Below are 24,350 nucleotides of genomic sequence, written 5' to 3' on the forward strand. Positions count from 1 at the left end.
ACATGATACTATACATAGAGAATCCCAAAGATGCTACCAGAAAACTACTAGAGCTAATCAATGAACTTGGTAAAGTAGCATGATATAAAATTAATGCACAGATATCTCTTGCATTCCTGTACACTAATGGTGAAAAATCTGAAAGAGAAAGTAAGGAAACACTCCCATTTACCACTGCAGCAAAAGGAATAAAATACCTAGGAATAAACCTACCTAAGGAGACAAAAGACCTGTACTCAGAGAATTATAAGACACTGATGAAAGAAATTAAAGATGATACAAACAGACGGAGAGATATACCATGTTCTTGGATTGGAAGAATCAACATTGTGAAAATGACTATAGTACCCAAAGCAACCTACAGATTCAATGCAATCCCTATCAAACTACCACTGGTATTTTTCACAGAACCAGAACAAAAAATTTCGCGATTTGTATGGAAACACAAAAGACCCCGAATAGCCAAAGCAGTCTGGAGAAATAAAACCGAGCTGGAGGAATCAGGCTCCTGGACTTCAGAGTATACTACAAATCTGCAATAATCAAGATAGTATGGTACTGGCACAAAAACCGAAATACAGATCAATGGAACAGGATAGAAAGCCCAGAGATAAACCCACGCACAGATGGTCACCTTATCTTTGATAAAGGAGGCAAGAATATACAATGGAGAAAAGACAGCCTCTTCAATAAGTGGTGCTGGGAAAACTGGACAGCTACCTGTAAAAGAATGAAATTAGAACACTCCCTAACACCATACACAAAAATAAACTCAAAATGGATTAGAGTTCTAAATGTAAGAGAATGAGAAACCTAAATGTAAGGCCAGACACTCAGAGGAAAACACAGGCAGAACACTCCATGACATACATCACAGCAAGATCCTTTCAGACCCACCTCCTAGAGAAATGGAAATAACAAAAATAAGCAAATGGGACCTAATGAAACTTCAAAGCTTTTGCACAGCAAAGGAAACCAAACACAAGACGAAAAGACAACCCTCAGAATGGGAGAAAATATCTGCAAACAAATCAACGGACAAAGGATTAATCTCCAAAATATACAGGCAGCTCAATATCAAAAAAACAAACAACCCAATCCAAAAATGGGCAGAAGACCTAAATAGACATTTCTCCAAAGAAGATATACAGATTGTCAACAAACACATGAAAGGATGCTCAACATCACTAATCATTAGAGAAATGCAAATCAGAACTACAATGAGTATCGCCTCACACCGGTCAGAATGGCAATCATCAAAAAATCTACAAACAATAAATGCTGGAGAGGGTGTGGAGAAAAGGGAACCCTCTTGCGCTGTTGGTGGGAATGTAAATTGATACAGCCACTATGGAGAATAGTATGGAGGTTCCTTAAAAAACTAAAAATAGAACTATCATACGACCCAGCAATTCTACTACGCGGCATATACCCTGAGAAAACCATACGTCAAAAAGAGTCATGTACCACAATGTTCACTGTAGCTCTATTTACAATAGCCAGGACATGGAAGCAACCTAAGTGTCCATTGACAGATGAATGGATAAAGAAGATGTAGCACATATACACAATGGAATATTACTCAGCCATAAAAGGAAATGAAATTGAGTTATTTGTAGTGAGGTGGATGGACCTAGAGTCTGTCATACAGAGTGAAGTCAGTCAGAAAGAGGAAAGCAAATACCGTATGCTAACACATATATATGGAATCTAAAAAAAAGAAAGGAAAAAAAATGGTTCTGAAGAACCTAGGGGCAGGACAGGTATAAAGACGCAGATGTAGAGAATGGACTTGAGGACACGGAGAGGGGGAAAGGTAAGCTGGGAAGAAGTCAGAGAGTGGTATGGACATATATACACTACCAAAGTAGATAGCTAGTGGGAAGCAGCCACATAGCACTGGGAAATCAGCTCGGTGCTTTGTGTCCACCTAGAGGGGTGGGATAGGGAGGGTGGGAGGGAGTCGCAAGAGGGAGGAGATATGGGGATATATGTTTATGTATAACTGATTCACTTTGTTATACAGCAGAAACTAACACACCATTGTAAAGCAATTATACTCCAATAAAGATGTTTAAAAAAAAAGAAAGGTATTTCTGTAGATTTTCCTTTTTTTCCCTTATTTTCTTCCTATTTTGCTTCGTATTTAATTTTGAGAAAGCTTGTCTTGGATTGTTACAAAACATTTACTGTGCTGGGAAAAATCATGCTGGAAGCAACACAACTTCTGGATTAAGCTAACATCAGTTCTAAATGCACGTGAAGTAATTATGGCAGAGAAACACATATGTTGCTGGACAGATAGATTGGTAAATGCCTGACCCAGGTACTGGCATATGTGACCTGAGTTTGTAGTAGGAGTAGTTGTAATAGTTGTGATGGTGACAGCTAGCAACATATACTTAGGCTCATTATGTGCCAGGCATGATGCTATAAACACTTAGTATGGATTATCTCCTTTATTCACACAGACTCTATGAAGTAGATAAAGAAACATATTTTAAAAGATTAAATATTTATCTCTGCCCCAGGTTACAAAGTTGTTAAGTGGTGAAGCTAGGATTTGAACCTAGATCTTTCTGACTCTAAGGCTTCAGCTTTTAATAACCACAATAAAATAATATTTCTCATCTAATGGAAGTGTGATGTGATTTTGCAGTAGTAAATGACAATGCAGCCCACTGGTCTTTATCCAGCTGGCATATGTAAACATAAATGCTGATGATGTATGTACCTAGAAAACCACTGAACATTAGAGAGTGCTTATAATTTTTGCAGATTTAGGCTTCGTGGCTAAGCTGGTGAGGGAAATCTTTGCATATGGCCAAAGGAGAATTCCAGAAGTGTGACACCTTCTCAGTTCTTTCCAGCTGAGTCAGAGGCTGCTGTGATCACTCAGGCTATGCGAGGGCCTTGGAATGGACACTCAGGCACACTTCTGAATTCCACACACGCATCAGACTGTATGGGGCGGGGGTGGAGGTAATTATCACCAGGGAGTTCATACTCAATGAGATCTAGGACTTCGGGCATGGATGCCAACCAAATAATCTTGGTGGAATTTTGACTTTTCATTTAAATTCTATTTAACAACTATGAATTATTCACTTACCACATGACTGGAATTAACTATGCCAAGTGTTGTAGCTACAAAACGGAATAAACTGTCAAGACCTCACACGCCCATGGAGCTAAATGTAGACATTTCATTGAACGTACTCCATGCTGGGCACTCTTCTTGGCACTTTACATGTATTAACTCATTTAATTCTCACAACCCTATTATATATGGACTAATGTTCTCCCTATTTTATAGATGATGAAACTGAGGTGCAGAGAGGTTAGGAAACTTGCTGAGCAATTTGTACCTAGGATTTGGACCTAGGCTATTTGAGTCTGGAACCTACGTTCTTAGCCTCTTCCCTAAACTCTCTGTAGTAGAGGGAGACAGAGAGGTTAAAAGTAATTGTAATGCGGGGCTTTAAGAAAAATTATAGACATATGTATACAATGGACTATTAGTAGAGGAGAAAGTGACTAATGCTGCCTCGGGTACTAGGGAGGATGGCAGTCTGGGAGGAGTGCCAGTTCAGCAAATCCTTCCTAGTGGATGTCAAATGGCTGTCAGGGACAGCAGATGAAACAGCACAGGCAAAGGCACAGAGGTGGGAAATGGCCTGGCGTGCCTGCAGGTTGCTACTGTTGAAATCGAAAGGCAATAAGGGGGCTTCTCTGGTGGCGCAGTGGTTAAGAATCTGCCTGCCAACACGGGGGACACGGGTTCGAGCCCTGGTCCGGGAAGATCCCACATGCCGCAGAGCACGTAAGCCCATGCACCACAACTACTGAGCCTGAGTTCTAGAGCCCGCGAGCCACAACTACCGAAGCCTGCGCTCCTAGAGCCCGCGCTCCGCAACAAGAGAAGCCACCGCAATGAGAAGCCCGCGCATCACAAAGAAGAGTAGCCCCCGCTCGCCACAACTAGAGAAAGGCCGCGCGCAACAGCGAAGACCCGACGCAGCCAAAAATAAATAAATAAAAGAAAGGCAATAGGGTAGTCGGCAGGAGATGAGTGCATAGAAGGAGAGGAAGAATTTCATTCTGTGAGTTGGCCATACCAAGGGGTTTGTTTTCAGGTGGGAAATATTGATATAGGTTTTAAACGGGGTGGTGCAGTGGTGGTAACGTAGCACTCGATTTGCCCTTTTGAATCTAGCTGGGGTTGAGAGGTAAGGAAAGAGGGCAAAACCTACACGTAGGGTCTCCCAGTGAGAAACCAAGGCCCTGGTGACGGGAATGGGGAAGGAAGGGTGAGTGGAGAGATCTTCTGAGGTCCGCTGGACCTGCTGATTCAGGGGGGAGGTTTGCTCATTAGAGTAAAGCTTGATTCTCATGGAAGCCCTCACTATGTGATTTAAGTCAGCTCTCCACCCTTGCCCAGGAATTTGGACTTAAAGGACACTACATTTATAGAGGTATGGGACGTGACTGAGGTTAAATACCTAATTCTCAGTATCATTATTTTCACCTTCCTTCCTGTAGTGACAAGAGCTCCCCACCCCCTGCAGAAAACAGCAATGCTTTACTCTGCTGCTGACTATGGGTTTCATAATATATCATACATGGTCCCAGAGCAACTCTGCCTATTAGCTGGGGATGCCCACTGACAGATAATTACCACCTGCTGTTCCGGCACTGTAATAGTGATCATTTATCTCCTTTTACCTTATTTCTTTAAAAAAAAAATTACTTATTTGGTTGCACTGGGTCTTAGCTGCAGCACGTGGGCTCCTTAGTTGTGGCATGCGAACTCTTAGTTGCGGCATGCATGTGGGATCTAGTTCCCTAACCAGGGATTGAACCCAGACCCCCCCCTCCCCCGCACTGGGAGTGCAGAGTCTTATCCACTGCGCCACCAGGGAAGTCCCCACCTTTTACCTTGTTTCTTGAAGTAACATTCGAAGATGGATAAGTTACCCTACTCCTAAGATCAGTGGAGAAAACTAAGAACCAAAAGCCAAAAAGGAGTTATATTTCCATGCTTACAGCCTTCTCCTCACCTTCAGCTGGTTGGTACCTGCCTCTCTGCTCTATCCCACATACTAACGGGGAAGCTCTCGGGCTCTGTGGAGCCCGAGGAATGTTTAGGAGCAGAGCCCACTCAGCGAAGGGCGAGGCCACAGCTGGGAAGATGACTCACGCTGGATCCAGAGAGAAAACAAATAGTCTCAGAAATTTGGTGGTGATGGGTAATGGTGGGGGAGGAAGATACAGGGAGAGGGGCCACTGCCTTTTCCAGGAAATTGGTTAGTGAAATAATTTTAGTGGGAAAAGAATTGTTAAAAAAAAAAAAAAAAGCCCACTTACTGACACAAGAAATCAGATCATTAAATCTTTCCTTAGGAAAGAGGGGGTTTTCCAGCCCACGGAAGTAGAGCTTTAGAACGCCAGCAACTGAGTTAATATCGTGGTTACTCTGCTCGTCAGCCAAAGGGTTTTCACCTAAAAAAAAAAAACAAAAAAGAAAAATTAGTTACATGCACATGGCTTCTCTTTTTATCTCTGAACAAAAATGTTTCTATACTCACACACACATTTCTATATATACATGTATCTTTTAATTATGTTTTATGGAAGATTATATGCTACTAAAATTAAAATAACTGGTTTAGATATCCCACCCCATGATTAACCTAAAAATAGTTGGTTAAAATAAAGCTTTTTTTTTTTTATCATATGCTACCAAATAATCCCTTACAAATTACCTAAATCTTAAAATAAAATATTGTGGCATTTATAATTGGACCCAACTTTTTTTTTTAAAGCTAAAATCTGTTATATTAGGTTGACATAAATTCAAATACTATATTCTGTGTTTCTTATTCTACTGGGGAAAAGAAACAATATAGGTCTGTCTGGCTATGCTATTTGGATCAGCAAAATTTATCAGAAATACTACAGGACTCACCTAATTGTGAATACTGACAATTAAATAAATACTTCTCAAAGTGGCATGGTGGTGTTCACAGCAGACTTGAAAGCTGCTTTCAGCAGTGGGAGATTTTGAAATCAGAGAGAGGAATTTGAAAATGTACCCTAACAGTACCAAGGAATTTTCATAAAAAGTGGAAAATTTAAAAATATATCACAAACATGAAATTATATTATTCTTTATGCTAAGCACTTTAAAATGATCAGGTAACTGACCTGGCTTGTCCACCTCCCTGAGAATCAAACTGAAATAAAATCCTTAAGAAGTTCAACATAATGTACAGCCTTAAATCAAACTCCATTTTTTTATTCACGGGTCTGCTCTTCTAAAGTTCACAAAAATTGTACATTGAATTTTAACTTTTTTTTTTTGCCTGTTGGGGCAGCTTATTTTCAGGGACCTGTGGTTCCTTTTTCTCTGCTTCAAGGGTAGGAAATCATTGAACACGAATTCACCAAAATATTTTTTTTTGGCCCACTGTGAGAAAGCCTTACCCAAAGGGATCACAAACAAACAACATACTAGGGGAATGTTCAAGGAAAAATAATAAAGCATTTTTGCTTGCAGTGGCTGGCACAGGAACCTGAGGCTTTACTAAATTTCAATTTTTCTTGAATATGGTCCATGTAAGAGACTTGGACACTTAGCCCTTGAGAGGGGAGGCCGCTCGGCTCTATGCACTGTAAGAGGCTTTGGAAGAGGAAGAACAATCTGGCTCCAAGTTCACCTCTTTACCCAAGGTTTCAAACTGGCTCTGTGTCAAGTCTGGGTTAGGGCAAATGGGACCAAGAGGGGTTGCCTTGTCTCCAAGCCTTGATGCCCCTCCCTCTGCATCCTTGGCTTGACTTCCAAGCAGAGGCAGGAAGGTGCAGATGTATCCAGAAGCAGACACAATACAAATCATTATAACTGGAGAGCATTATTAGCTAAGACCCACTCCTAAAGAGTTAGGCATGGGCTTCCCAGGTGGCGCAGTGGTTGAGAGTCCGCCTGCCGATGCAGGGGACATGGGTTCGTGCCCCGGTCTGGGAGGATCCCACATGCCGCGGAGCGGCTGGGCCCGTGAGCCATGGCTGCTGGGTCTGCGCGTCCAGAGCCTGTGCTCCGCAACGGGAGAGGCCACAACGGTGAGAGGCCCGCGTACCGCAAAAAAAAAAAAAGAGTTAGGCACTTTCATGGATAATACCCAATTCTCACACCAGTCCTGGGATTCTGCTGATGAGGAAACCGAGGCCAGAATAAGAGATGAGTCACTTGACCCAAATCACATGATTAGTAAATGCAAGAGTGTGATTTGATTCTAGGTCCGCTTGATGCTAAAGTGTACGGTTTTGCTAATCATAATGTTTAGGACGACTTATTTAGCCAATTGGGAATAAGAGTAAGGCACCAACTAAGGTCACAGGGAAGGAGTCTGGGGATGGTAATAAGAGGAAGGAGAGTTCCTGACAAAGGAAACAGACATGAAGCTGGGATGAGTCACCTCAAACAGCTGCTATGCAGGCCCAGGGCTGTTCTTGCCACTCTTCTAGAACCTTTCATGAGCCACCTTTGACAACGTGCTGAAGATTATCAATGCCATTCCTAAACCAGGATACAAAACTCATATGCTTTTCTAGACTTGATAACAAGGGCTTATGATTTTGGCTTCATTTCTTAGCTATTCTAAATAGATTCTTAACTCAACATCCACAACGAAATAAATGCAGAGAAAGGTTTTGAAGATATACAGAATAAGTATGCCACTTCACTCTACTGAAAATGATGACTTTTTAACAAGGTTTGCTTATAGGTGCAGACATGCAAGTACCTCTCTCAAATGAATTTTTAATATCATTGACTTCCACCTGGGAACCAGACACTCTGAAAATCCCCTGATGCTGAAGACCTAAAGAGAACAGAAGGGAAAGAGCATGAAAGAACCCGTCATGTCCTCCAGGTCCCCCTTTTCCCAACCATTAAGTATTAAAAGGAAAGACATATTTACTGAAATACTCCTAGTAATTATTGTTTAAAATAAGAATATTGCAGTTTAGGGCCTACCATAGAGATTGATGAACCGAATACAGCTTTCCACAATGAGGGGGATGATCTGTCCTGAGTCCTGGGTAAAGAGATGGAAACCAGTTAACCGCAAAGAAGAGGCACAAATCACACATAACAATAAAGCTCATAGTTTAACCCTAGTTAAAGACCGACTTTTACTCTTTTAGATGATCATCTCCAAACACACTCCCTCTAAAATATTCCACAAGGGCCAAATATCAAATTATATTTAACTGAAGGTATGTTTCAGTTCTGGGGCAAACCAAATTAAATACATTGAAGGCAATCGTGTTTCAACTTACTCTGCTGTGTCTAAAGATGTCAAGCTAATTCATCTTTTCTACTGTATGTAGGCTTACATATAGAAATGAATATATAAATCACTCAGTTTTTAAAAGGTTATTTATACGAGTAATTAATCTAATGGACCTGAAAAGAACTCTGTGTATTTTAAGCACAGCATCTTAGGACGGACTGACTGTACTAGTCACCAAACACAACCATTCAGCCATCTCAGGCTCTTCTCTGTGGCATCCCTGAGAGTCCACCATCTAGATGATGACAGTTATAAAAGGGCTTACATGTTTCCAGATGCGTAACATGAGAATTGCTTTAGAGCTGCTCACAACGTGTCATGTATTTATTTAGTTGGCATCAGAACTTACTGATCCTTAGAGATTTTTCACTGTTATTTTTTCACGTTTTAAGGATGGAGAAAAAAATGGCACCAACGCACACCCCATTAGATCTCGTTTCCTTAGAAGGACCATCTCTTAGCCTTCTTTCTCCACATCTCATAATATAGTCAGTGCACTCTACTGAGCAAATGCGAATTCTGGAAATGTATTAAGACATGTACAGGATGACAAATGAAATGAAGGAGCTGCTTAGGTCACAGTTAAATATGTATCAATGCCATGCACTCCATGTAGTTAAAAAAGGTTACCGACTATGGAGTTATTTTTCATGTTCTTTTCAGGCTCTGCTCTTTCAGGAATTAGAGCTTTAAGGTTAACATGGAGGTTCAAAATGATTAGCTGAAATCAGGCACTAATTCATGAGGAATTTTATTCTGCAACACAAGAAGAATTTGGTTGTCTCAATCTATTAGAACAATTCAGAATCCACTAACCCTTCCAATTAATCAACAGGGCAAAGAGTGGGAATAATGCAGTCCAGCAATCTAACTTTTTACCATTCCTGGAATGGGTAATATACTTCTTGAGGAATGGTTTCATTCTCGGTTTTAGGACCATCTCATCAGTGTATAAACCAGTTAATGGTTCAATTACTTCTGGAGCCTGCATTAAGTTTCTCTAATTAGTCAATTTGTTTCAGGAATGTAAACTTTATTAATTGTGGACCAGTTGGCTCAAGAATAGCCATATAATTACATCAAAACTTACTAAATATGAGAGGGGATTTTTCTTTAGGATACAACCTTTTTTTATGTGAACAATTCCTATAAAACTGTAATCTAAAAGAGCAACAAATATTTAAATGTAAATGATAAAAGGAGAATATTAGTTTGCAACAGCTGAATTTAGGATTAAAACAAAAAGAAAAACCAAGATTAAAAAGTTATTAAAAGGAAAATGTTTGCATTCAGAAAGTTCTAAATAAAAATGTGTTAGGTTTGTGTATTATTTAAAAAATATTTTCGTCTTCACGTTTGCTTAGGCAACTGCTAATCTTTCAGCTATCATCACTATTTTATTCAGATATCATGAATTTTGGAGTCAAAAAGTAATGAATGTGCATGTTTTAATTTCATTTCATGGATGCCAGATGCTCTGGTAGAAAATATTTTACAAGAAGTGAAGCAACGGGCCGTGCTCCATCAACCATTCAAACGAATCCCTTTGTGTCTCAGTTTCCCCATGGGAAACAGGAAAAGTGGTGTTTTTCTCGCAGTGATACTGTGGGGACCTCAGTTGACTGAGCACTTTTCAGAAGTGTAGGGATCCTGTATCCACTGTTTCACTGCTAGGACCAAAGATTCTTTAATATGGCATCTGGGACAAAGAGGAGCTCACATAAGTGAATTTTCCACGAAAAGTGGTTTACTCCCACTTTCGTGCCTAAATTTGGTTTCCTTTAACTGTTCTTAATGAAAAAATCTTTTAAAAATATAATATGTGCTTTCCTATGACCTTAAGCAGTCATTCTTGTACTGTGCTATCAAATATAATGGAAGCACACATCTGCTTCTTTGAGTTTTCTATATTCTCCTTCTCTGCCAGGCAGTTGCACAGCCCAGTGCTTTCATTTTATCATTCCCTTCTCTCCATCTAGTTTGCCCCTGCTTGTGAGCCCTGGGCTGGGAAACCAGATAATCAAATTTGACAATAATTTCATATTAAATTAGAGCCAATAAGGCTCTTCTGGGTTTAAGGCTAATGGCATTGGATTCGTGATTGCTCTGTAGGTTGTCCGGTGACTTTTCACTCAATTCCAGGGTTAGGGCTCAGTTTTAAGGTTGCCAGATGCTTTTAATCTCTGTATGTATGCATGTGTCTCTCTGTCCGCATGCATGCGCACACACACATATATTTTTTAACGATTAGTGTACATATCCAATAAAAGATCTGTCTTTAAAGAAAGCAAGACAGCTGTAACATATTGTTAAGGGAGGTTATCAATGATGTGGTTTCCTGTATAAATTTAGTCTTCAGAAACACTGCGTCCCATGTCATAAAATGTTAGCTATGAAAGAGTAAGTTCTTCTCTTTTTTGTATAATTTACATGAGGGTTCAAAATCCAGTATTAAATGTACATTTGGTATTTAACATTGACTCTCCTTAACAAAAGCCCCTGACCCAAATTTAGTATGTTTGCCAAATACATAATGTAAAACTTAAGAGTTTATCCAACTCCTCTTAAATCAGTGTTTGAGTTCTATGATTCTTTTCTAAGTAAAGTTATTTATAAACCTGTCTAATTTCCAATTGCAAACACTTTTCTTTTAAAGACCTTAAAAAATCTAATTAAAGCCAAGCATGACTGTGATTTGAAAATGATATCAAGAGCGAAAGAGGCTGTGCCCTCGCTTCCCTCGAGCACTATACCTGATGTCTCGCGTGTGAATTCCTTCGTCCTCGGCTAGAAGCGTTATCAGAAATACAGGATGAAAAAGACAGAGTAAACATAGCAGAGATCCAGATACAGACCACAGGGTCCTACAATTTATCCAATATAATGAATTCCTCAAGTCATGGGAAATCGAAACTCGTTGTGCTTCAGAGCTAGCTTAACGATGGACTTTAGACATATTTTGTGCCACCTCATTTGCATGAGTAGAAACAAAACATTTTATCAGGTAGCTCTTTTCCTTTTTGTACAGATTATGGCTTTTTTTTTTTTTTTTAAGAAAGAGGGCTTTCTCTTTTGCCAGTATAATAATACCCACATTTATTCCCTCTTCTGAAGGCACTCAAACCAAATATTCTTTCCTCTCTCTGACTTCAGGAAATATTATATTGATTTTCTGGGAAAGCAAAGAGCCCCAGGACAGACTTGGACATAATGACCTGCCTCCTTTTATGAGAGGCTGAGACCATTATAGTAAGAAGCGTGGAGATCAGCCACCCAGATGGCTGGTGCCAGTACCTTGATGAATGTTTCCAAATCCCCATTAAACAACTTAGCATTATACTGTGAGCGGGGTCTGGACTTCCTGTGTTTCTGGGGCTTAGGGGGAACATTTGGAGGCCTAAGAGAGGGAATATAATTACTGAGCATGGCAGAAATCAAACAATAAATGAAACACCCATAGGTCACATCAAAATTACAAAACACAGGAATTCTTGTGTTCCTTCCCCACCCCTACCCACAGAGGAAAACCGTCCTCCCCTTTCCCATTTATTTACTTTTACTTATATATCAAAACCCATACCAGCTATTCAATCAGACTATTCTTTTCTTGTATGTTGTAGTTGACATTTGTTTGCCAGTTTGTTTTAAAGTGGTCATCATCAACAAATGGAATTAACTACGAGCTATTCGGCCAAGAGTTACAAACCGAGGTTTGTGTTATTCGGCTTACAAGTCACACAGAAGACAACAGGTCATAAAAATTAGGACTCTGATAGATCCCAATAGAGAAATTCAATATAATATTTTTAGTTATGACATAATTCTTCAATGCAAATAACATGACATCTGTTTGATATCCCTCAGGTAATTAATGGGATTTTATTTTATGCAAAAGTAGCTACTAATGGGTCACAAGTGAAAAATAGAGTTTTGTTTCACTGCTATTTCTGGGGGGCAGTGCGTCCAGGCTCACATGAATTGTTATTTCTTTAAAACAGACTAGCTCATCACCTATTTGTAGAGCATTAAGATGCACCCATTTATTATTTTCTGGACTCTCTCCATCTCCAGTCTGCTTGCTTTGATGGATAAGTCAGTCTCTCTGGCATATGGACATCCAGGGTACCAAGTACCATATTTAGAAACCCTGCATCATCCTGCTCTGTAACTGGAGAGAGGGAACCTCTTCTGCCCTCTCCCTTTACGGCAAAGAGGGCCAGGATTACGTGACTCAACTTCAACAACTGTGCTGCAAGGAATACATGCAAGAAGAATCCCAAAACTTCTCTCTGGACATTCCAATCTAAACTCCTTCTTAAAAGGGAAGGCTGGTTTGAGGATGTACACCACACTTGGAAATCAGGTAAAGCCCTTTATTAAGCTGCAAACTCTCTAGGAAGAATTGCCTTTTCAGTTCATTAAAGTTCTGAAAGACCAGTTTAGAAACAAAAGCCCAAGAGTTTATGTAGAAGCCTGGCTAGCTTCCTAAGGTATTATCATAGCAGTCAAGAGAGGTAGGGGAACAAACTTGCTGATACCGCCGTCCATAGCCAAATTCTAAGGCTCTCCCAACAGCTGGGCTCCTATGACTAATGGGGTATACAGCAAGCAACACCTGAAGCTCCATGGGGCTTGAGAGGTTAAAAGGAGCCCTTGCAAGTGTCTAGAAGCAAACATGGAAAATTTCACCAAGCAAGTCAATCTGCCACTGCTGAAGTTTCTGAAATCTTGTTTGTACACTGAACAAGATTTATACACTGAATTCTACGCCATTCACCGAGGAAAGGATCTGGTAGGTATAAACAAACGAAACAACTGCCCACCAAGGAATTTAACCATATGTGCTTGATTTCATCCACTTTTTTCATTATTTTAGAAGTATTTTAAAATATAGACTTTATTTTTACTCAGGTATGGTGAGGTAACAGATCAGAAGACAACTGTTATTGGGAAGACGGTTTGTTACTCACAGTTCCCAAGAGTTGGGGGCATGCTACTACATGGGGGGAGGGGGGCACACGCAGAAGCACCAAGGTCGCTCAGGAGGAAGGAAGAATGAGGGAAAATGTGAGCCTTTGTTGCGGTTCCCACTGGAAGGAACAGGCAAGGCAGGGTAAGCAGGTTTAGGATTGGCTAGTCCTTGAATAATTTTGGTGGGCCCTGGGGGCACGGGAGCTGTCCCTATTTGTCTGGTACCTGGCCTTTGGGTGACTGGGGAAGAGGAACAGGGGCCCTGAGGTGAAGACTTGATAAAGGAGGTGGCTGAGAGTCTGGGCTCTGGACTGGCTGCTTTGTACACAAAAGGCACACTTGTAAGCAAGCCCTTTACTATCTCTAGGAATTGACTGACTCTCAGAGGGGGAGTCCCTTCAAGGTCAGTAAGGCCTCAAGATATCAAAGCATCAAATATAGAAACTAGAAAATGTGGTTATTACAACAAGGTCCAAAGAACTTCACACTTAATGCTATCTGGAGCAGTTGATGAAGCTAAGGGAATAGGAACACAGGCTCATTTTGTTTGGTTACTGATTAGTGGGGACAAGCAAATGTTGTAGCTAGAGCCAAAGCCCCCAGTGGCACTGGATAATTATTCCTGCATCAATGAGAGATGCAGAGAAACTCCTGGCTGGGGCTAACGGAGAGATGTCTTTTGAGTCTTCTCCCAAAAGTCTGATAATTGCCTCTCTTGACACATCAAAAGTATGAGACAAATATGAAGATACTTAAGCTGTGAGAGGGATTTGAGGTTAAAATAAACTGCCTGAGTGCTTATCAAGGTACTTTCCACGGCAGAGTTGGCTCGGCAGGCAGACTGGTGCACTGATGGACCTGGCTCTACCACATACACGTCAGGTGAACAGATTCTACGTTCATTCAACATTTGCATTGTATGACTCCTTCTGGTTATGTGCCTGCCACACAACTTCCAGATAATCTGGCTTTCTAGGCAGAATGCCCATGTGGATGAGAGGAAATACCAGTCAGGATGATGTGAATATCAAGTCTGTTGGGCAAGTACAGCTCTCATTGCAAATATATATTTGCACTCCTTCCTTTAAAAAAATCTTTTAAAAAAGTGCCTTATGTTAATTATAATTTAGAAACAGGTAAAATAGTTGATAATGCAAAGGGACACTATACGTGAAAAAAACCACATATTACGATGCAGGAGTAATATGCCTCTTTGTCACTGACACAGGGAAGAAAAACCTCAGTATTTTCATAAAGTTTAGACAAGTCAGTAGCTGTATCTTTCTAGTTGGTTCACCGAGAAGTAAGAGGGGTTTCCTTTTGAATAAACTGCCTAGCAGGAACATTGCAGAACCTTAAAATCAACTTGCCAACTACTGCAACAGACACACCAGTGTTCTAAATGTCTCCTACCTCAAAGAGAACTCAACTTTAAAAGTGTGAAGTCTTGCTATGTCAATTAGAATAATTTCTGGCTGTTGTACAAATGTTGACGGAGAAAAATAAAACTTGCCACAAACTTTCCCCAACCCAAATCAGAACCTGCTTCCAAAAAGGCTTTTCCTTCTCAGCAGTAGCATCAAAGTCCTTCTAAGAATTTTAAAAAAGGGGAGAAAAAGGAGGAAAAAAAGAAAGAAAGTGCAATATGATACTAGGCATTAAAAGTTAAATTTTTAAAGTAAACCAAACAGGGGCAGAGCTAAAATCCTAAGAGTATTCAACATAGCTCTAGTTTTTATACACCATACAGGAGCAAGAAGTAACTGACACAGTAGATATTTGCATAATATTGCTTGTTAATTAAATTATCAAATCAAAAATCCTATCAGGCTCTTTCTAGAAACTTAAAGTGTTTTGGATTAGATAAATCAAACCCATTCAATTTATGTCTTTTTTTTTTTTTAACTGAGGCTGCTCATTAAAGAGCTTTACAATTCCACTGGGAAACCCTCAGATCTTCCAGAGCAAATCTGGTTTTGTGAGAACCCCAAACACTTCACGTTACTGTTTTGTCAAGCCCAAACTATCTTCCATGTTCATTAACAAAATATCTTCATTCTTGCAGCATTTAAATGGTTGCTTGTTAAAAGAGATAAGAGAGTGAGATGCAATGAGTTATGATAAAATATTTTCCTACCTTGTAGTCATATATTCAGCTCTATGACCTGCAGAAAAAAAAAAATTAAAATAAGTCACCTGAGTGGCATCCGTGCAATGCACTGGGCAATCTTTTGTATCATCTGTCCCTTGATTTATGATGCTGAGTTTATAATAACTTACACATTTTATGGTGAAGAGCATGAAGACAGTATATAAAGATAGAAAAAATATTCAAAGTAAATATTTCATAAAATATATACATAAAATTTAATAAATTCTATAGATTAGAGAAACATATTTCACTTGGCAATATGAGGCAGGGAGTTTTAATTAATTAATTTTTAAATTTTTTGCAGTATGCGGGCCTCTCACTGTTGCGGCCTCTCCCGTTGCGGAGCACAGGCTCCGGACGCGCAGGCTCAGCGGCCATGGCTCACGGGCCCAGCCGCTCCGTGGCATGTGGGATCTTCCTGGACCGGGGCACGAACCCGTGTCCCCTGCATCGGCAGGCGGACTCTCAACCACTGCGCCACCAGGGAAGCCCGGGGAGTTTTATTTTTTATTAAATCAAGAAATAGCTGCGTAATCTTTTTGGTTTTAGTTTTTTGGCCGTGCCATGTGGTATGTGGGATCTTAGTTCCATGACCAGGGATTGAACCTGAGCTCCCTGCAGTGGAAGCTCGGGGTCTTAACCACTGGACCACCAGGGAAGCTCCTGCTTGATCTTAACTGTAAGTTCAAAGATGAAATACAAATAAAACACATCCAAGATTTGAATGTTAGTTATTCCCCGCCTTGACTGATACTTGTGAGAGAGAAGCAGGGGGTCACGTAGGGTTAGGAGAACTCAATTTCCTTTTCCTTTAGATTAAACTGGTGTTTATTCTATAACATGAAATCAGGGAGAGAAGTTGCATTTTATAGTCGGAAATGACATTTGCAGACATTAAAGTACAAGGACATTAAACTATGCTACATTCCACCAACTTGTAAGCTAACAGCCTTTCACAGAATTCTCTGTCACTTAAAACATGAGTTCTTATACATTTGGGCTTCTTGATTTGTTTTAAATAACAGCTCTGTATTTTTGTGGTGCTCCTACAAACTGAGGTAATTTCAAGTTTGAATACGTCTATGGGTTGCTGTCTGTTCTCTCTTATATTTAGGGTGGAGCAGTGGGAAGGGGTGTGGGTGAGTTAATCCATTCAAGTGGTTTATTTGCAAAATGATGATACGGTCCTGAAACAGCCTGAAAATACAGCTGGCAGAGAAGGGTCATGTCGCAGCACAAACAGGTGAGACCAGCCCATAGTATCACGATGTGGTGATTCAGGCTTGTAGGGCAAGGCCAATATAACAATCCGTAGAGAGAGCTGCCTGGTTGGGAACGGTGAATGAACACTGCCAGGCTGCAACGAGTCTTTTACTCTATCATTTGCTTTTGAATAACAAGTGACATAAGGTATTTGGCTAATACCTATTTACTAAACAAGGGGCACCAGTTCATATCAGAGAATACCCTTCTCAAACAGATCCAGGCTACTGTTAAGTCTTGGTAGAATCTGTCCTTGGCCATGACTTGGGGTTGGGGTCAGGGGAAAGGAGAAAAATCTGATTTTTCCTCCACTACCCAGTTCTACCTATCATTTAACTGGAAGTCCCTTCCTTCTGCTGGCCTTCTGCTATTTTGGGGAACAAGAAAAAAGAGACGGTGGACACAGAACTCCAGAAGAATTTATAGCTATTTCTAAGTGGGAGAGGTCTATCAGAAAGCGGAGAGAGCAGACGGTGAGCTGAGTGTGATGTCTTACAGGATAGCCTTCAGCAGGAAGCTGGCTATACAGGGTTAAAGCACAAGGAGAAGACAGTGCTGGAGATAAAGAGTTACCACCCTTTAGGTTGTGCTGGGGCCATGGGAGCTAGCTGATATCACCCAGTGGGTCAGTAGAATGAACAAAGGATGGAAGGCAGAGAAAATAGCTGGCTTGTGCTGTATTATATTCTGCCATGCTGCATACTTTATTACAACATAAAAGTATGACATAAACTATATATGTATCAATAACAACAATAAAAACAGCAATGTCTAACATTTATTAGACACTGTTTTAAGCACTTTCTCTATAGTAACTCACAATTTTCACAACTTTATGAAGTAGGTACTATTACTATTTTTATTTTACAGAAGAGACTGAGCATAGAGAAGGCAAGTGACTTGCCCAAGGTCACATGGTCAGTATGTGGTGGGTCCGGCACTAAGGCTCAGGTTTGTTTTAATTCTAGATCTGAGCTCCCAAGTAATACTGGGTGGGCCAAAAAGTTCGTTCTGTTTTAAGTGAAAATAAAAGACATTTTTCATTTTGCCAAGAATTTTATCGCACAATGTATTCACTAACCGAATGAACTTTTTGGCCAATCCAATATATTGTAAAATGTTAAGTCTTTCGTTTTCCCCAGCAAATACTCTGAAAGATGCTAGGAGACAGGTAGAGACTATTGCTTACATATCTGTCCACCTCATATGGCTAAAGCCAAATAGAAAATACTGAAGATTTAATAAATTAAGTAAATCATTAAACAAATCTAATATCTATCAAATTAAAGAGAATCACAGAGGTTAATAACTTTCAAGTGATTCAATGATAAAGATGTTAATGATAATTCCTTAGAAATGAAATGCTTTATAATGTTTAAGTTTTGCTATTTTGTTAAAATATCCCAACTGAATATTCACTAGAGTTAGAAAATGATTATATAAAATGGCTTAAAATCATTTTGCTCCATCCATCCATGGTTAGTAGTATTTGATAAAAAATTAAAAACCTATAAAAGATACATTTTGATCAATGAGTCAAGAGCAAGCTTTGCAAGAACTATCATTCATAGCATAACTGCCACCACCGCATCCATCGTTTTTTTCTGCTAATAGTACTGAGTGTGTCTTAACTGGTGAATGAGGTTTTATTTTCAATAGTATCATCATTAATAGATCAATAACACGCAAGCTTAGAAGAATCTGTTTCCCAGAGAAATGTGAACACTTCCAGTGGTCTGAGGATTAAATTTCAATCACTTTCTTTGGAAGGCTACTTAATTATTAAGAACAACAGAGAACTCCTCCTCCCACCCCAATGCAAGCCATTTGGAAGAAAAGAATGACCCATGACCCAGAATTATCTTGTTCTTGGTACAAGCACCTACTTTGACTACTTTTAAAATTTTACTTGAGAATGAGGAAGAGAATTAGTTTTCATGCCCCAATGTGTTTTATGTCCACAGAGTAAAAGGAAAAACCGAAATATTAATTTGGTTGCAATCTGAGTCCCCAAACTAGATACAATATTTAAAATGTGCACAGCTCAGACTGAATGGAGGCACCCTAGATTTTGTCCCTAACGAATGATTGATACGGACTCCTGGTGTTACTTTCCAGCCCTTTTTCTTCCTTAAAAATACCAACTACCTGCAGTGCTTTTCTAAAAAACGTAATTATTCACAATCAGCTTCTCTTTTGAAAGTATATTTGTACTCTTACTCAAAGACAGACAAAGCATTAAGTGAGGATCATCTATTCCATTCCTTTGTCAGAAACCTTGTGCCTGGGTCTAGAAACAATATAACATGGAACTCAACTTCCAGTATTAGATTTTCTACGTTCAGCAAAAATTACACTGATATTTACATCCCCTTAACTCCAAATGCTGCACTCAAAGAAGCCAATGTGAGCACTAAGGCTCATTACTAAACGAGAAAAGAAAAAAAATTTCAGTGCCTCAGTTTTATAGACATATAGCTCGTTTACCGTGTTGGACTGAACATCTCCAATTTAAAAACAAAGACGTCACAAAATGATATAATGGTGCTGCTGAAGGATGATGAAGATGATGAGGACGATTTTGGTCTTAACAACTCATGATGCGTTTCCTTCTATTTCGGTTGTTTTCAAAGATGTGGAATTCTGAATTTTGACAGTGCCACTTTAAGAGCCCAATCTAGTCGCTTTGCAGTGCTGTAAATCAAAGGACTTACTGGGCCACTGGTAGCCTGCCAAAAGTGAGCAAGACAGGCCAAACACATGTCCGCAGTTACAGTTTCAGCTGTGTACGATCAACTGCTAAATCCCTGAGTTAGGCTCTATTTCTTTTACTATGAAGGCAGTTTTTGTAGCCATGAGCCTAGTATAACTCGGAGATGTGATTTCTACATGAAAAGTCAGGACTGTCCCCAAACACATTGTTTAATACTGTGCTACTAACCTTAGTTGGCCAAACCCAGAGTCGGATCCCTTCTTAAGGGTTCACCATTGGATAATCTCACTGTGGTACAGGCGCCATGAACTTGCCTGGTCTCCTTTGGTGTAAGCCTATCAATGTGAACAGGGCTTGCATGGAAAGCCAAAGGACTCACGATGGCGGAGCTAAAAGGTGGGGCACGGCCCCCATGCTCTGCTTGTCTCTGGGCAAAGCCGCCAGCAACAAGCCCATGCGGCAAACTGTGTACTGCCAAGCCTGCACGGGGGGCAGGGCGGGGGAGCAGAGAGGTCTGCAGCCAGTGGGTCTGCCGGCACTGGGTGAGAACCATCCAGCTTCCTGCGCGGAATAAACCCAGTCCAGCGAACGCCTGGTACACGTGAACAAGCTTGTGTCGCTAGGACACCGGAAACCATTGAAAGTAATTAAAAGATGAAGACATCCTGGCATGGAGCTCACGAGGTAGGATACAGCTTTACACAGTTCAGCAGCTGAAGACGGAATCTGGCGTACGGATTCAGTGAACTGGCTGAAATAGAGCCCTAGCCAAAATGGCATGTAAAATAATACCAACCAGTGGGGCTTTCTCTCCAGGAGACATAAGGGCATCTACATAGAATGAGTACCACAAAAGTTTCAGAATGTGATCCCAAGAGTATTAACACGTGTCTACATGCAGTGCCAAGAATGAATTCACCCACTACTAAATTCCCTCCAACTCACAATTTCTTAAATGGTGTCTCCAGTCCTGTAGGGAAGGACTTTGTGCCTATTAAGTATTCATCTGCACTGAAGATTATTTATGCTTTGGGACTGGCAACAGACCTTGGGGCATCACTGCAATATCAGACATTTGTGAAAAGTGGAAAAAAGAAAAAAAGACTTTACATGATATCTTGAGGAGAACAAAGAAAAAAAGAGGATGTAATTGCTGAGGTAAGTCAACTATTCAAAGAGAAAAAAAGGGCTTTATTTTTTAAGGTTCAAACTTCTGTTACAGAAGAATTGAAAGATTAGTACAGGGAACATTCCTACGTCCTTCACTTAGATTTCCCAACTGTTAACATTTTGCCATAATGGCTTTATTTCCTTCTCTCTCCCTCTCTTATATATATCTTTTCTCCTGAATCATTTGAAAGTAAGCTGCAGACATTATGACACTCAGCAAGCATTCCTTAAGAATAAGAATGTTCTCCTTCATAACCATAATACCATTATCATATCTAGGAAAGTTAAAAATTCATTAAATAACAGCATATAATATGCAGTCTATATTTAAATTTCCCCAGTTGTCCCTAAAACGCCTTTTATAACTTTTGCTTTTTTTTTTTTTGGTACGTGGGCCTCTCACTGTTGTGGCCTCTCCTGTTGCAGAGCACAGGCTCCGGACGCGCAGGCTCAGCGGCCATGGCTCACGGACCTAGCCGCTCCGTGGCATGTGGGATCTTCCCAGACTGGGGCACGAACCTGCGTCCCCTGCATCGGCAGGCGGACTCTCAACCACTGCGCCACCAGGGAAGCCCAACTTTGCTTTTTGATTCACAGTCTAATGAAGGTTCACATATTGTATTTGGTTATTTTATTTTTAAAGACAGTTCTTAGCACTTTAAATGTTATTTGTTTTTTTTCTAAGTGAAATTGGCCTTTTATCTTAGAGTCTGTCATCCTAACTGCAATACATGGAGTTTCAGGTTATGATGGTCTTTCTCCATGTGGACATTCCCAGAGGATAATGGTCGCTTAGAGGAAACCAGGAGATAAGGTGATGGAAACCCTGCTTTATGGCTAAGGAAGGTTCTAAAATGGTAGGAGGCAAGAGTTTAGGTCAAGGGAGCAAACTCTTTTAGGCTCAAGTTATTTACACAACTCAGTCCCCTGATTTCCCTCTCCCATCCGTATTCTCTTTCATTTTTTATAACTTCCAGCAAGATCTAGTGTGAATAAAAGATAATTAAATGTATTACAGATTATGAGGTACTTATGACAGGAACTTCATTTGTGTTTTTTTTTCCCTTTTAAATTCCATGAAGACGAAAAGGGAAGCAATAACATCTACACTGTACCCTTTGCTTTAATCCTTTTTTTTCTCCTCAGTTTTCCCATCTGTAAAAATGGGGAAATTAATAGTGCCCAGTTATATATATACAGCTCAGAACAATGCCTGGCACAGAGAGAGCCTTGTGTTAGTGGTAGCTACTGTTGTTTTTGGCACCATTAGATACAGCAATATGCTTAATAGAATTCGTTTGCTTCTCAAGTAAAACCAACGGCCTACTGAAAGAAAAGAAAATCACCCAAACTGGTTTAACTGGTTTCTAGAGTCCAAACAGGCATTAGATGGGACAACAAATACTAGTCCATTTAAACAAAAGGGGTGGGGCTGGAAGGGTGGGGAATTCCAAGAAGGAAAGGAAGAAATGACTGGGGGGCGCGGGGTCAGCAGGTGGGAACAGGTGCGGCTCCTTCTGACTTCTCTCTTCCTAGGAGCACTGTGCTCTGAAGACCCTTCCTCTGGAGCTCTGTGTTGGCTAGATTTCCCTGTTCTGCTTAGCATCAAGCTCATAAAGAAAACAGTTCCAGGGAGAACTTGATTCTTACACAGATAAAGCCACATCTCAACATACAGTGTTCTCTGCTTCTTCCAGCACAAATTCACAGTTCACACTCTTCATGGAATACATACATGACACAACATATAATCCAGGTCATCTCCCCAACTATGTCAGATAACTGACCTTCTCCAAGGGTCCTCTGCAACAAGTCATGCTTGGCTTGAAGTTTTGTGATGAGATTACTACCCTCCAAATATTCTCTGAGTTTCTGCAAAAGCAAAGATGTTTTTAACTTTTAAAAAAATTATTCAGTGTCCAGGAACTTCCCATAGGATATCTAAAATCCAGCCACTTTTGTCTTTTAGATCATAGAACCTTGCTAAGCAAAGTGTTATGGGCTCTCAGGTGCCTCCCTCCCCAGACCTACTGGAATCAGAACCTGCATTGTAACAAGCTCTCCTGGTGTCATGTATGTTCATTAAATAATCTAAAAGTTCTGTTTCAGAGCAGTCCTCTTTAAATTTGTCTGCATATCAGTACTATCTCTGAAACCCTATCCCAGACCTACTGAATTGGAAACTCTGATCTTAGTAAAGAACCCCAGGTGATTCTGATGCAACTCCAGAAACAGTACTTGGGGGCCCCAGATCTGAGCCCCAAGAGTGGCTGGGGAAGCAGCAGGCATACCATGAAGTAGAACTGCTCGGTCTCCTGCTGGTTGGCTCTTCTCTTGGCGATACTGGGCTTACTCAGGTAGGTTTCAGAGACAGTAGACTTCACAGACTCTGTGGAACGACTGTGCTGGAAGCATTCAGAAACATCGTAGTCCTCGATGGTGACCATATCTTGTATCGTCTGCAAGGTGGCCTCAGTCGTTTTCTTAACCTGGGAATAGGAGCACATTTCTCAGGTTAGTACCCTATTTCGTGAATCCCACAAACAGTGAGAAACTGCTCTGTCAGGTACAGATGGGGGCACGGGCCCTGCCCCCACCAAAGTTCAGAGTCTATTAGGGGAGAGAGACAGGTAAACAATACCCCATGTCACCAACATAAGGAGAGGCTTTCTTCAAAATTATCCTGAGGAGGATATCACTTTATAATTGAGTTCCTGTAAATCACATGTATCACTGAGTACTCTCTCAATTACATTTTCTGTTTCTTTTTTTTTTTTTTTGCGGTACGCGGGCCTCTCACTGCCGTGGCCTCTCCCGTTGCGGAGCACAGGCTCCGGACGCGCAGGCTCAGCGGCCATGGCTCACGGGCCCAGCCGCTCCGCGGCATGTGGGATCCTCCTGGACTGGGGCACGAACCCGTGTTCCCTGCATTGGCAGGCGGACTCTCAACCACTGCACCACCAGGGAAGCCCACACTGTCTGTTTTAAAGGACCTTTTAAACTGAAGTGAAATTACATACAGAAAAATGTGCAAACCATAAGTGTACAGCTTTATGAATTATCACCAACTGAACGCACTCATGTGACTACCACTCAGATCAAGAAATACAGCACATTATGAGTAACCTGTGCTTCTCCCAGTCACCACACACACTTTCCTGCTCCCCAGAGGTAGCTACTATCCTGATTTCTAACCTCATATACTAGTTTTACCCTTTTAAAATACTTTATATAAATAAATGGATTCTTACAGCATATATTATTTTTGTTTTGTTTCTTTTGCTCAACTTTATGTAGTAAGATTTATTCATTTCTTGTCAGTACAGTATTTCACTGCTGAATATTCATTGTAAGAATACATCATAATTCATCCCTTTTACTGTTGATGACTTATTTCTGGTTTTGGGCCACTATGAATAATACTGCTAGGAACACATTTTTGTTGGGCCACACATACTTGAGTAGAATGGCTGCTTACTGGGTATTCCAGACTGTTTTCTGAAATTATTGCTCTAATTTGTATTCCCAACCAACACAGGAGCATTCCTATTACTCCACATCCACAACAATTGGTATCGTCAGTTTTAAAATTTTAAACCATTGGGAATTCCCTTGCAGTCCAGTGGTTAGGACTACATGATCTCATTGCCGAGGGCCCGGGTTTGATCCCTGGTTGGGGAACTAAGATCCTGCAAGCCGTGTGGCATGGCCAAAAAAGAAAAAAAAA

General features: G+C 40.5%; 1 protein-coding gene across 1 annotated transcript in view; it reads right to left on the reverse strand.

Moving 5' to 3' along the window:
* SRGAP1 (SLIT-ROBO Rho GTPase activating protein 1) overlaps positions 1-24,350 on the reverse strand; it is a 268,726-nt gene that overhangs the window by 35,012 nt on the left and 209,364 nt on the right. Inside the window, exons 9-15 of the mRNA XM_024737112.1 lie at positions 22,915-23,112; positions 22,411-22,495; positions 15,463-15,490; positions 11,649-11,751; positions 8,036-8,096; positions 7,803-7,880; positions 5,368-5,502 (exon numbers count right to left, since the gene is read on the reverse strand). Of these exons, the coding sequence (XP_024592880.1) occupies positions 5,368-5,502; positions 7,803-7,880; positions 8,036-8,096; positions 11,649-11,751; positions 15,463-15,490; positions 22,411-22,495; positions 22,915-23,112 (688 nt within the window). The remainder of the gene's footprint in view (positions 1-5,367; positions 5,503-7,802; positions 7,881-8,035; positions 8,097-11,648; positions 11,752-15,462; positions 15,491-22,410; positions 22,496-22,914; positions 23,113-24,350) is intronic.

Source organism: Neophocaena asiaeorientalis, unplaced genomic scaffold (genome assembly GCF_003031525.2).
Source record: "Neophocaena asiaeorientalis asiaeorientalis breed wild unplaced genomic scaffold, Neophocaena_asiaeorientalis_V1.1 scaffold134, whole genome shotgun sequence".
Taxonomy (NCBI): Eukaryota; Metazoa; Chordata; class Mammalia; order Artiodactyla; family Phocoenidae; genus Neophocaena; species Neophocaena asiaeorientalis.